Raw genomic sequence first — 14,191 nt, 5'->3', positions numbered from 1 at the left:
CGTCATTCGATAGGTCGACTGCGAAAATCTCGCACACGAACTCGCGTGCGCGCGCGCGCACACACACACTCTCTCTCTCTCTCAACGCGTGTCTATCAGAATTCTATATATCTGTGCATCTGTGTGTGTGTCTCTCTCTCTCTCTCTCTCTCCTATCAAGTACATCATATAATTCTGCTCTGTTAGTTTCCGTAATATGACAGTTTACTTTTCTTATGCGTATTTCAGGAAAAATGATAACCCCTTAATTGTTCCTACTCAAGGGGATCGAAGCAACATCCCTTCTACCTTTCGCGGGAAACTAAAAGGACATCAGATAAATCGTCATCGACTTTTTCTGCACGTTGGGGTGATGGCGAAATGAAATATTGACTTAAAAAAAAAAATCGTTCCAAACTATAAACCACTTCCGGCTACACGTGGGAATATGACGCGTAACACACAATCATATTTTGATTCATAGAGGAACCAAATTTTATAGGTAAGCCTGTGTAGTCTCGTCGATTTTCGCAGAAAGAATTAAAGAAATGAATAAGGACTTGTAAGGGCATCCAGTTCTGTAAAATTCAGAGATGATTTCAACTGAAATGGAGGAGCGCATCGTGCAATGTACAGTGCCGTTTTATTCGGCTGCGTTGCGGTGATTCTTCCAGAGAGTATACGTCAGCCGACAACCCCAGTTAAAGGAAACTATTAATTGAGCAGGTTATTGGATTCAATGTAGTAATATAGGGCACTGCCCTTTCTCTTTGTCTCGCTGATTCCGGTGCGAAACCTAAGGTCATTTTCGCTGCTTCCCCCATGGGGGTGCCTGTCGAAGAGCACGCGGTGAAGTTCAATCCCTCCTTGGTCCTGTAGCCATGTCAATTATTTTCAATTTAGTTGGTTATTCTTTTTTTATGTCAAAAACAGTTTCAAGGGTCATGAATCAATTTTAGACTGCCTTCGACTATAGAGTCGTATAAGAACCACTTTCCTGTTTTATTGTGACTAATTCAGAAATATTTTCGTTTTCCAATTATACGGTAACATGGTTGCGTATAACGAGCACTGAAACAGACACAGGCAGTTTTGGATTCAAATTGCCACAGTGGGAGAATGATAATTAGACCCTAGTTCAATTCAATTCAATTCAATTCAATTCAATTCAATTCAATTCAATTTCAATTCGGTAACTGTTTTCTTAATTTTTATTTTCCACCGAACATTACATAATATAAAAGTGTTGAGTGCACAATACTTGTCATTGACTCTACGATAGAATGAGTGGCAATTAACAAATTGAAAGCATGTAAGCATAGTTTCAAACCAAAGTTAGTCGTTATACATTATTCATGCTCTGTGGAAAAAAAAAAGAGGGATCCACTTACAAAAAGCAATGCGTATTTCGATACTGTGGACGACTCATGCAACCAACGCAAGAACTTACTGTATCCTCGCTGCAGCTATAACATTGACGCTGACTACGACGTATTAAGCTATGGGTAGGCCTAGAGATTTCGAGGTTTATAGTTACTATAGCCATAGGACAGATTTGAGCTTCATGTCATGTCGTGCACGTAAATTGAGCTTTTAAAAGAACTAGCGCCCCCCCCCCCCACATGTGAAGTGAGGGATTCTTCTAAACATTGAACGCTTCCCAGATTCTGTAATATTTTGTGTGTATAACATGTGTACAATATGTGACCAACTGTGTGCTTATATGGATAGTTAAATATATGTATGTCTGTGGTGTGTTTGTTGGTTATTATGTTTACATGTCATAAAAACTGTCGAAAATATACTAGTAGTTACGGTTCAAGCCATCATACGCCAACCGATAGTACGCCCGTCATTTGTATTTAGTATATGGAGAAGTAGAAATGAAAAAAAAAATGATAGAGGAACAAAGTGAGGTCACTGTTGTGGCAATAAAATCTTTTAGCTTGTTCATAGGGCATGTAGGGTATTTTTCCATATCTATTACAAGGCAATGTATGGTCATATAACACTTTGGTAGCTTGCCCTTCTAGCTCGTCCTTGCCCTCAAAATGACATTGTGTTGCCTGCGGAAATGTGCAAGAGATTAAAAATGGGCCAGGACTAGAGCCGTTTTTTCCCGTCGTTTTCCGCGATTTATGTATTTATGTGTATATAGGCATCAGGATAGTGAGTGGTTGTATGTGTATGGATGTATTGATTGTTATTGCGTGCGTCTGTGTAGGGCCTACGTACTTGTATGTGCGTGATGTATAGAAATAGTTTTGGGATGAAGATTTTGCCAAATATTGTTCATCCTCGCGTCACAAAAAGAGACCTTTGAATATTGATGTTGAACATGAGGATTTTGTTAGTAAAGTTCTGAAGAGCTCGTACTTGTAGGACAACGTAGCATGGACTGGTGGGTACAGTGATACAACAGCAAACAGCAAAAACGTCAACACTCAACAAAACAAAAGAAAAGTTGCGAAAACTATTCTTGATCCTTTGTTGTACTCGATTTAACATAATATTATCTGCAACACATACAGAAATCTTTCTTATCCCGAAGTGGATTTTACAAAGTTGTGTAAAATTTACATACCATTTCTATTCATAAAGCCCTGTATGACAGCACACGTGTAAAGCTAAAGCAGATCGTAACCCGCATTTCTACTGTGGCAGCGCCCTTGCCTTAGTTAGAAACTAAACACCTGTTGTTCTACTTGTGCCAAACACTTACGTATAAATATACGGTGTGTCTAACAACAAGTGCCGGTGATATTGATACTCGTATATATTGTAATTACATTCTACCTTCAACGCCGAGGGGAAATTCCATGAACTTGTGCAGTGTTATCCTTCAGAGCAAGCCAAAAAATGAAGCAATTTTTTGAATCGCGGGGAATTTCGTACTGTACATTCATGTACTGTCAGCTATTGTGCATAATAGTCAAAGTCCGCCCTTCCGCGTTATATTGCGATTTTTTTTTGTTGCATTGTTATTTTTCATTTGAAGATACGCTCCTACAGGCAATAACAGGGCCGATATCATGTGGTGCCGACAAGAAACTAGATATGCAAGGCTAGATTGAATAAAAAACAAAAACGTCAAAGGCATCACACAAACCTTGCTGGCAGTCTGTGTTGTTACATTGTCACATGACCTTTATCACCTCTATATAGCTCAACTGAATATCAAGCACTCACATCCATGCCCATAAACAGAATATTACGCCCTGGCGTAAACGTGAACTTGGGGGAATGATTGTGTAGTTCGATTGTTGGAATTGACGAATGTATATAATGGCAGGACTGCAGGGCCCCATTTCATAAAAGATGTTAGGATGGCAACTCTTGGTGGAATGACAACTTTCAATAGCAACAGCCAAGCAGGAAGCTGGATTCTTGTCTTTACTAAGACAATTGTCATTCCAGCAAGAGTTGCTATCATATCAACTTTCTATGAAATGGGGCCCAGGCCTGTGTATTATCTTAATGATAATAGGATAATAGTGTGCACGTTAATCAACCATCTATGTGCTTAACGCGTGGGCACTGTCCATGTTCTTGATTGTTCAGTGTACCGTCTAATAATCATTTCCAAAACCTTTCCTTTTCGGAAAGTTCATGGTGTGAACGAACTTTTGACAACCAGGGAGAGACAAAGCAACAAAAAAAAGTTTTGTAATCTCATGAAAGAGAGAGAGAGAGAGAGAGAGAGGGGGGGGGGGGCATGAATACCAATCGTAGTCATCGACTTGGTGGGAAATAGTTGTTCAACTTAGCAATCACTGCTTGTCCCGTAACAATGCATTCGGTAAAATCGTTCAAATCGGTCAAATAGGATTATCACTGCAATCATGTTTTGATTGCAATAAAGAACTTATTCTGTTTCTCAATGAGAAACTTATCACCAAGTTCTGGTTGACTGTGTTAAAAAAGAAAGAATCGTCGTGTTGAAACAGAATGGTAAAGGTGTCGAAAATCGGACGAAAAGTAATGAAGTTCAAGTCAATTCGTTTCTAATTTTTATTTCCAATATTTCAAATTCTTTAAAATACAGTTACAAAACAGCAATGTGAAAATAGTATAAAAATATACATTTGAAAGCTGAGAAAGAAAGTTAAGTAGGATATCTTGATATCTCACCCTCGTCTCTCTCACTATCTCTTTTGATAACCTCCAGGAGGGACGAGGAGGCGGCTACGTGCTTCCGGGAGAATGGCTTCGAGAGCCCCGACAGACCCAAGGCATGGAAGGAGAAGTGTCTCAAAGAGCTCCGAAAGGTTCCCCTCCTGAGGTAACGTTGTTACGTAACGTCCCCTAGCTCCTGTCTGTCACATGTACAAACAGAGTTGCATATTCATATAGCGATGTTTGTGTAGGTCGTTTACATTTCTGTATGTATATGCATAAATATAATCATGAAGATACATAGATCGATCGATATATATAGATAGATAGAAAGATAGATTGAAAGAAAGAAAGATAGATAGATAGAAAAATAGATAGATAGATAGATATATTGATAGATTGATAGATAGATAGAAAGATAGATAGAAAGGTAGATAGATTGCATCTTCAGAACTGTATTTCCAATTTTAAGAATTGGTTCTAAATATAGCAATATAGCGATGGAAACGCTTTTGATGATTATGCAACAAAAATTGACAACATTGTTTATAACCAAACTAGAACACAAATGAAAGAGGCGAAGTTCGATCTATCTGGCGAAATACTGCCAATGAAACTCAAAGATATAGCATCAAATTAAAGAAATACGTTTTCTGGGAGTCGATGTATTATTCTTTTGCTATACTACTGTTTGTACTGATTTTTTATTTGCTTCATGACATTTCACCTTCTTGTGCAAATTGTCAATGTTACTTCGCAATAATTTTGTATTTCGATATGGAAAATAAATGATGAAATGAAGTGAAATGAGCTGAAACAAAAGAACGACGGCCTATAGATAAGTTCAACAACTGTGCCAACGCCCCGCATGTTTTGTGTGCTGAATGTGTATAACAAGTGAAGACAGTGTCGTCACTTTTTTTTAGTGCTTTGTCTTGTATGGTGGAGGATATGTTACTTCGAAGCACCTGTCACGTGAATCATAAAATAGAGTCATTCTTGTCTCCCCTCCTCCCCCCCCCCCCCAACACTAGGGTTGAGAACACACCGCAGCTAGACCGTTCCGAAGACCGTTCTTGGCTGGCCAAGCACATGGAACTCATGAGTCAAAAGCTGAGAGAGGACCTACACGTTGTCAAGGTATACATGAAATAGAAATATACCTCCCCCTATCATAAATGAGACACCTGATTGGATGCCATTGTGTCCAGTTCCAATTTGTTTTGTTTTTGTTTTTGTTTTCCTTGTCTTGTTATAATGGAATTATTTTTTCATTCTTGCTTTTGTCCTTGTTTGTTTTTGATGATGCGTATGGTCGTATTTTTTTTTGATGAATTACAGAAGTTCATGCAAACAGAAAGAACTGAGCGAAATTTGTCAAAATCTTCCCTCATAATGAGATCGTACAACATAGAAATCAGAGTAGAGTATACCGTTGCTTCACAACACAACCAGTGGTATGTCCGAAATGATATGTGTGATAAAAGCCGTTGCTGTTAAAGGAGACCTCCGGATGATTTTCAGATTTTTACATTTGAACAACTATAAATTAGTTATACTGAGGACAGAGTTTCAGAATTTGTGATAATTGGGATGAAGAATAAGAATATTTTCAAAATTTAGAACAAATTGTAATGAACAAGGATGATGACATGGCAGTGTCACCATAAGAATGCATGAGTTGGGGCTCAAGGAAGCAGAACATACATAGATTATACACAGGTGAACTCGCAAGCAAGCGGTATTGTAATGGAATTACACTGCTACATTTCTGAAATATGTGAATCTTCTACATCATCATCCTTGTTCAGTGTAATTTGTTTAAAAGTATTGATTCTCTGCTCAAGAACCACAATAAATTCCACAAATCTATACAGGGAGTTGTTGATTTGTGTACTACATGATGTGAAATTATAAAAATCGTCTGGAATGTCCCTTTAAAATGTTTGCTACTTTATAAATCGCAAAATATCCCACCATTTTTTACATCATTACAACAGAAGGATGTAATATGGAGAACTATATTATCTTCTCCTTTTTTAATGATTACAAAAAGACGGTAAATGTATTTTTTTGAGTATTCATTTGATGTCTTATATGTAATGTAATATTATTTGCTATTTATCTGTTGTCAATATGTGTTTATGAATGTGTGACAAAGTCAAATTTCCATGCCATGTTTTTATACATAATTTGGACAATAAAGAAATGAAATGAAATGAAAATGAAATGAAATAAATAATTCTTTATGCGAAGGCTAATTAGAGACTTGTGAGATTGGAACAATGTCTCTGCACATAATTTGCATATCAATATTCCTTTTAAACATGTGAAACTTCATACGTTTCTGTGGCTACCTTGTTCAAGTTTGAGAACTCTTCTCAGTATTCTGTTTCTGTATGGAAAAGGTATAAAACCGAAAGACATTACCCGTTCTAGCTTATGTATTTCCTGAAGAGTAAATTACCAATCAACCTTGTGATAGGTGATATTAGGGACTTCCTACACAAAACTTTGCACTCTTTCTCTATTCATTCATTCATTGGTCTAAGCACTGACGTAAGATTGTTGTACTATACAAACGAAAATTATATTTCCTGTAGCAGAGTTTGTTTTATCCATGACGGCTTTTCCTGTCTTTTTCATTCGTTTTTGGGAGGAAAACCGGCATTCATTTTTGCTAGAAATTTCACAACACTGGCGCTGGATACTGGCGTTGATCCAACGCCTTTAAAATGAGTGGCTCGGATAGTCCTGCGTCGTTCTTGGAGCTAAAGGACACCAGTAAACAGTGCCACTTCGTCGTGTATATTAGGTCTACCGCGATATCTGATAAGACTTTTAGACTGAACTGTCTCTGACCTGTATAATAACCATTCGTCCACGCCATTAAACTAACTGTATGCGACTGTAATCTGCACTCACGCCCTGCTCACGTTAAACAGTAGGCCCTTTCACTATATTTCGCCAATTTGATTACCATTGGTCATCATTGTAGCCAGCTATCAAGCGTTACGGGCTTAGGCCTGTATTGTCATCGTGTAAAGTCGGATTCAGACATCAAAGCATGGTTGTTGTTGTTGTTGTTGTTTTTTTTTTTGGGGGGTTTTTTTTTGAGAGAGAGAGAAAGATACGAGCGCAAATAAAAAAAGTTTTCAAGCCTGAGCAAAGAAACGAGAGCGTCTTTTAGGGAGAGTTCACCCAAAGACTCGTCGGCTGACTGGGTGCAGAGATTAGGTTCGTTGAGATTAGCTTACTGAGCTGGAATTCCCCATTCGTGGTGACGGTGACAGGAATTATTATCCTGTTTTGAATTAGTTCATTGGTACATTGGAAGATATGCCGCAGGGCATAATGTAAGCATAATTCTGAACAGGTATCTAAATTTGTCTTCCCAAGCACTTTGAATGCATTGCGGTGTCGTGCACCCCCCGGGCAGGTTCTTGGTATTGAATTTGTGTTGAAATGAGCTCTAAAGAGATTTGTTGGGAAAGACTTGTAAGCCCTTTGATAATATTCCTGCGCGACTTGTAAAGAGCAAAAGCAAGATTGGGAGTGACAAACATACAACCAACGAGCAAACAGACCAAAATGTAGAGATATACGGAACATGTTCAAACTTGCAGAAAATTATTTTCACCCGAAACACAATAGAACGAGTCTAGAACGTTAACAATGTATCTTGGATATATATGAAGTGTTTGTTCGCAAAAACCGATAAGTCCATATTTGAATATTTTGAAGTACGGTCTCTGTGATAAATACAAAATAAAACCTTTTAAATGATATATTGGTCACTTCATATCGAGGTACATTTTGAAGTTATGGTCAAAAGAAGCAAAAATTTTCTTATTATTCTCTTTATTTTTCTTGACCTTTAATCGCAAATATCTCCATTTGGCAAGTATGGACTTATTGGTTTTTGCAAACAAACTCTTCATATAAAGGAGGGCGAGGTATTGACACACGCGAAGTGCACCACTATAATACGCAAGCGCTCCCTACGTAGGTTGCATGAATTTGTTCCGAACATACGACAGAAGTTATTGAGTATTGTCAAAAAAGTTACTTTTTGTAATTGTGTCAATATCTAGTCTGTGTAAAGAAATCACTCGTTGATGCAAAGACATAATTAGAAAAAAAATCGTTTTATAAGTGCAAATGGTAGTTTGAATTAGTGTGCCAGGAAGAACGACGTGAACGCACGCGAGGCGCGTAAGTAATACATTCGCCTCGTCTGCGTTCGCGTCGTTCTTCCGGGCACGCGAAAGATTGCCCCTATACAGAGAGTCTAACCTCGGAATGTAAGCATCACCTTTCTTTTCACGGCTTGTTTGTATCAACTATAGAGATATGATATACAATGCATGGATCTCCCCTCTTCTCACCCTTCCCCTTCGCTCTCTGTTAATCTCTCTCCCTCTTTCTCTCCTTCCTCCCTCAGTATCCAAACATCTTCAACTCAAACGTCCCTCAATATCCCAACATCTTCAACTCAAATCTCCCTCGATATCCCAACATCTTCAACTCAAACCTCCCTCAATATCCCAATATCTTCGACTCAAATCTCCCTCAATACCCCCAACATCTTCAACTCAAATCTCCCTCAATATCCCAACATCTTCAACTCAAATCTCCCTCAATATCCCAACATCTTTAACTCAAATCTCCCTCAATATCCCAACATCTTCAACTCAAACCTCCCTTAATACCCCAACATCTTAAACTCAAACCTCCCTCAATATCCCAACATCTTCAACTCAAATCTCCCTCAATATCCCAACATCTTCAACTCAAGTCTCCCTCAATATCTCAACATCTTCAACTCAAATCTCCCTCAATATCCCAACATCTTCAGCTCAAACGTCCCTCAATACCCCAACATCTTCAACTCAAATCTCCCTCAATATCCCAACATCTTCAACTCAAACATCCCTCAATACCCCAACATCTTCAACTCAAACCTCCCTCAATATCCCAACATCTTCAACTCAAACCTCCCTCAATATCCCAACATCTTCAACTCAAATCTCCCTCAATACCCCAACATCTTCAACTCAAACCTCCCTCAATATCCCAACATCTTTAACTCAAACCTCCCTCAATATCCCAACATCTTCAGCTCAAACCTCCCTCAATATCCCAACATCTTCAGCTCAAACCTCCCTCAATATCCCAACATCTTCAACTCAAATCTCCCTCAATATACCAACATATTCAACTCAAATCTACCTCAATATCCCAACACCTTCAACTCAAATCTCCCTCAATATCCCAACATCACAAACTCAAACCTCCCTCAATATCCCAACTTAAACTCAAACCTCCCTCAATATCCCAACGTAAACTCAAACCTCCCTCAATATCCCAACTTAAAATCAAACCTCCCTCAATATCCCAACATCTTCAACTGAAACCTCCTATATGTTTTAACTCTTTCATGTTTCTTTTTCACAGAAACTGTTTGAGAAGACAGTCCACCTTCACAAGGAGATAGCACAGTTCTTTGTTGATACGTACTACGAATACCTAGCCCAGCATGTAAGTCCATTTTTATAATATGAAGAAGACTTAGTATATATTCGTATTATAGCATTATCATTATGCATTTTGTATTATATTAGCTTGTATCTCTCTGTAATTTTGTTATATACACATACATTATTCGATATGATTGTGTGTGTGCGCGTGCGTGTGTGTATGTAGTATGTCTGTATATATTATTCAAGGTTTGTACTTAATATCCTTATAATAATTATCCTCTTCATCTGTTTAAAAAAAGTTTCTATCCAGTGATTCCAGTTCTCTTTTCTTTTACTGTATTTGTTATTGTCCTTTATGTGTCATTTTTTTTTTTTTTCAAACGTAGATTCAGGACATCATCTCGACCGGATTACGTCATAATGAAATCATCCAGCTCCTGAGTTGGCTAACAGAGCACAAGTAAGCTTTTTTTTTTCTCACAATCTTATAAAAAGCAAAATCTTCCCGAACACGCGGTCAAACTCAAATAAACACAGGAAGGTTACTGAAATGATGATACTCAAAGGCTTAGTGAATTAAATGGGACAATCTGTTCAATGTCTCGTTGTGATTAAAGGAAAAAAAGACATTTTGGTTATTTCTGTGCGCTGCCATCTTTACAAGGGGAAATCTGCTGCTGCTATTTGTGATGTATAGCTCAGCGACATTAGGCGAATATAAATAGAATTTGACAACATTACCTGTTTTCTGGGACATTGAACAAACACCTGACCCTGCTTCTTCAGAAAGAATCCCCCTCACACAAACACACACACTGTCGACACAGGTATCACACACACTTGCCTAAAAATGTCTCAATAACAAGTTCTCGGAATATGTACTTTTCGTGAAAGAACAATTAAGGCAGGGTTTTTCATCTATAACTATATAGTCATAGGCGGCATAACGGAATAAACCGAAACTTAACGAGACATTAACAAACTATTGAGCAAACATCAACTTTTGAACGATTTGTCTGAATTTCCTTCAAGCTTTCACTGCATGTTCCACTATGCTGCATTTACTTTATACATTAGCATATTATATGTTTTGGGAAACTTCCTCCCCAAGTCTGCGCACCCGTAATGTTTACTAGCGGCACCATTTCCATTTGGATCCCTATGGAGCAAAAAATCAAAGCAGCAGATCGTTTTATACATCTTACACCTTTATACTACGCGACCTCTCCATGAAATTCATTACATACATTATTAGAATGGGCCAAGTCCATAACCTTACGGAACCGGGCGTCGATTATTAAACGTCTATGAGTAGGCCGAGTTACTTCCCCTGCTGGCAATGTATTTAATAGCGTACATTGCTCACAAAATCGCTCTTTTCTGGGAATCAAATACACGACGATCTGATAGTTTTGCTAACCACATGATAATGACAACGCACCTTGCTTTACTCACTTTAACTGACCTCTATATATAGTAAGAATGCGGTTTGTTTTAATGTTTTCGAGGAACATTTGTAGTCTTTACCAGAAGCGGCGTAATGAATAGAGAGACATGTCATGAATGTCCTACCCCGTTTGGGTCGGCTATTGGTTAACCTGATCACGTGACGAGTGGTTAATCGTGAATCATGGGGTATCGTCTGCAAAGCTCTTAAAAGCAGAACTGATCCCCTTGTGAGTCATACATGTCTTTTATACTCCGATACGCCATGTTGCGTATTTTATATAGCAGCTTAATGTGCTGCGCTTTATAATGATCGGGTAAAATCACAAGGATATGGGCCTTGCAAGCGGAACATAAAAGCACGATTATCTTTTCGAGTTCGATACAAGGAACAAGGATATATTATCTTTGACCCCGTACCACTGACCCAACCTTGTTCTTTTCTTTCACTTAAACTCACAATAGAAAGAGAATTGTTTACGACTGTGTACAACTCGACTCTGAGTCTGGCTGAAAACAAAGCAATAGGAAAAAAGAACATCTCCCACTCACTCACCTCATTTCCTTGGCTTGTCTGTCTGTCTGTCTGACAGTCTGTCTTCCAAACCAAAACAAAATACCGTATGTCACAGAAGCATATCATGACAAACACCTATAATTATAGTCTGAATCATGTTCAATGTCAATGCAGCCATGGAATGATATTCACGCGTAGGTTGATTGTATTGTATTCCATTCGAAAGATGACACGATCATGGCAGTCATGGCTCAGTGGTAGCTGTAATGCAACCATTTTAAAACTGCGATTACTGGGCCGGGGGGGGGGGGGAGAGGAATCTGTGCATATAATTCACAAAGGTATTGAATATGATATTGACATCTGGATATATGCTACTCTAGCTATACCTGGTGGCATACGTACACCCTATACACTTTTATTTGCCGTTTGCAATTTATGTATTTATTTAGGTGGGCCTACTTATGAACCTTAACCCAATCCTTTGTCTCTCTTTCTCTTTAATGTGTTCATTTATGTATAATAATTCTAACCAGAGAATGAGTGACATGTACACCAAACTTTAAACCCGTTTTTCTACGAAGTAACATTTCTCAAGATCGACCCTTTTATCTTGTGACGGCCACCTTTCTTGTTATGTGTTCATTTATGTATATAATAATGCTGACAAGAGACTGAGTGGTATGTGTAATGAAATTTACATGCTATCATTTGCCACTTTCTGATTTTTTTTTTTTTTAATCGATGTGGCTCACCCGTTTCCTTTGCTCACGTGACATCGTTCCCACCAATGTTGTTCTTCCTTGTTACGTAGAGCTGAGATGGAACAGTTCAACACGTCGTTTGTTACCGGGGTGTGTCTGGTTAAAGCAGCAAACAGCCTTCTCCCGGACCACACCACCAGGGAACTGGAACAGAGGTACACTTATTATGTTATTTGTATGATATTATACTATGATAGAATTCAAATAATTTTGTGTTGTGGGTGCTGGTGTATTTGGGCCGTGAAACGATTTTTTTTTGGATCGTTCTTACTATTCTTGGTAAGATCGAGGGGCAACCCCGCACTCCCCCGACTTCCCCACCCACCCCCCCCCCCCCGTTAGTCCACAATGTGTCAATGTGTCAATAATGTGCACAAATTTCACACACATACCTATTGACACAAAATTAACGAGGCACACAGAGAATTTTAAAGAATGTTAGGAAAATCCTGTGAGTGGTGATTTAGAGTTAGGGTTTGTAGATTTTCTTCTCTCTTTCTGTGCAACAGGCACTATACTGTGTTAGTTGCAACTCCTTCCCATTGTTCCACGACCAATATTGTGTGTATTGTGTGTGTGTTTTAGCATCTTTATGACATGCACGCCCAACGGCGTCACTGTTATATGCTCTCATGTATGACGTCCCATTATGCCCAGGTTTGATCAGGCATTTCGTTGCTTTGTTTCTGTGAATTGAGATGATAAGCGGTGAACATGTCGGTGGTTGTGTGGGTTGAATGGAGGCACATAGTTTTGACGCAGATAATGATCTTACTGACGTGGCAAGGATATGGGCCATGTATTGTTTATGATGGATGCTCCTTCGTCAGCTTGTGATATTGAATTAAAAGACTCGGCATTGCGTAAGGAGTTACACGTGTTGAGGTATTAAATCATGATGGCCTCATATCTACATACTCATCACGTGATCACTGATGTATCTGGTTGTAGAGCTTCTTGTGTACATTGATGATCCTTTGTCATACTTTTATGTTTATGTTTGTGGGGGGAGGTGGGGTACAGTGTCTAGACAGTATAACGTTTATAGGCACCTTAAAAAGATTAGCCGCCTCAAAAAAAAAACAACAATAACACAAACAAACAAATAGCTAAGTGCATTTACAAACCTAGCACTGCAAATAAGTGTTAGCATATTTGAAGAAAATGCTCTTATTCAGCTATCGTTGATAATAATCTAGAAAAATTGCTTTTAAATCCAGACTTATAAAGATCAAACAGTATAATTTTTGTAAGAAACGTATGATATGATGGACTTGAAGTACTTTGAATGTTTAAGAATGATAGAGAGCACCATTTTACAGAAATTATGTTTAACTCCTCGTATACGCTGACCTATTGTGTCTTTTATTTAATAATCTTATACACTGTTGTAGACGATAATATTATGCAAAGTATATCCTAGCGTCCACACGTGCCCGTGCAGTTGCACATACTAATAAGTCCGTCTGGTCGTTTTTATTATTATTATTTTTATATATCTATTTACTTTTGTACAGCTACACGAAAACGGTGCACGCAAACATCAAACAGTGGGGAAATGATGCCCTGAGGAAAGAGAGTGAGGTAAGCTATTCTTATTGCCACTGTCTTAATTTTGTCGTAGAAGCTAAGTGCAGATAATTTGATTCCATTCGTTGTCTCATATGCCCTAAAGTGGGAATTTCATTGGCTTGGAGACTATTGGTTACATTGCTGGTCGCGAAGTGGTCGGGGAATGGTCTCCACGACGTCTCCGGAATGTCTCCGGGAGACTATCCGGGCGTCCGGAGAGCTAGAATCGAACATGTTAAATCTTTCGGAGACTTTATGGTTCAGATGGTCTCGGAGACACTACCGTGGCGTCTCCGCGACGTCGCCTTTAAAGT

At 38.6% G+C, this 14,191-nt stretch overlaps 1 protein-coding gene across 1 annotated transcript in view; it reads left to right on the top strand.

The window, feature by feature from the left end:
- LOC140240023 (exocyst complex component 3-like) overlaps positions 1–14,191 on the top strand; it is a 63,429-nt gene that overhangs the window by 38,242 nt on the left and 10,996 nt on the right. Inside the window, exons 6-11 of the mRNA XM_072319835.1 lie at positions 4,148–4,261; positions 5,130–5,235; positions 9,553–9,636; positions 9,965–10,038; positions 12,356–12,460; positions 13,823–13,889. Coding sequence (XP_072175936.1) covers positions 4,148–4,261; positions 5,130–5,235; positions 9,553–9,636; positions 9,965–10,038; positions 12,356–12,460; positions 13,823–13,889 — 550 coding nt within the window. The remainder of the gene's footprint in view (positions 1–4,147; positions 4,262–5,129; positions 5,236–9,552; positions 9,637–9,964; positions 10,039–12,355; positions 12,461–13,822; positions 13,890–14,191) is intronic.

The sequence above is a fragment of the Diadema setosum genome, chromosome 16, assembly GCF_964275005.1.
Source record: "Diadema setosum chromosome 16, eeDiaSeto1, whole genome shotgun sequence".
In the NCBI taxonomy this organism is placed as follows: Eukaryota; Metazoa; Echinodermata; class Echinoidea; order Diadematoida; family Diadematidae; genus Diadema; species Diadema setosum.
The sequence above is the reverse complement of the archived record's forward strand: the minus strand, read 5'-3'. Positions and strand labels throughout refer to the sequence as shown.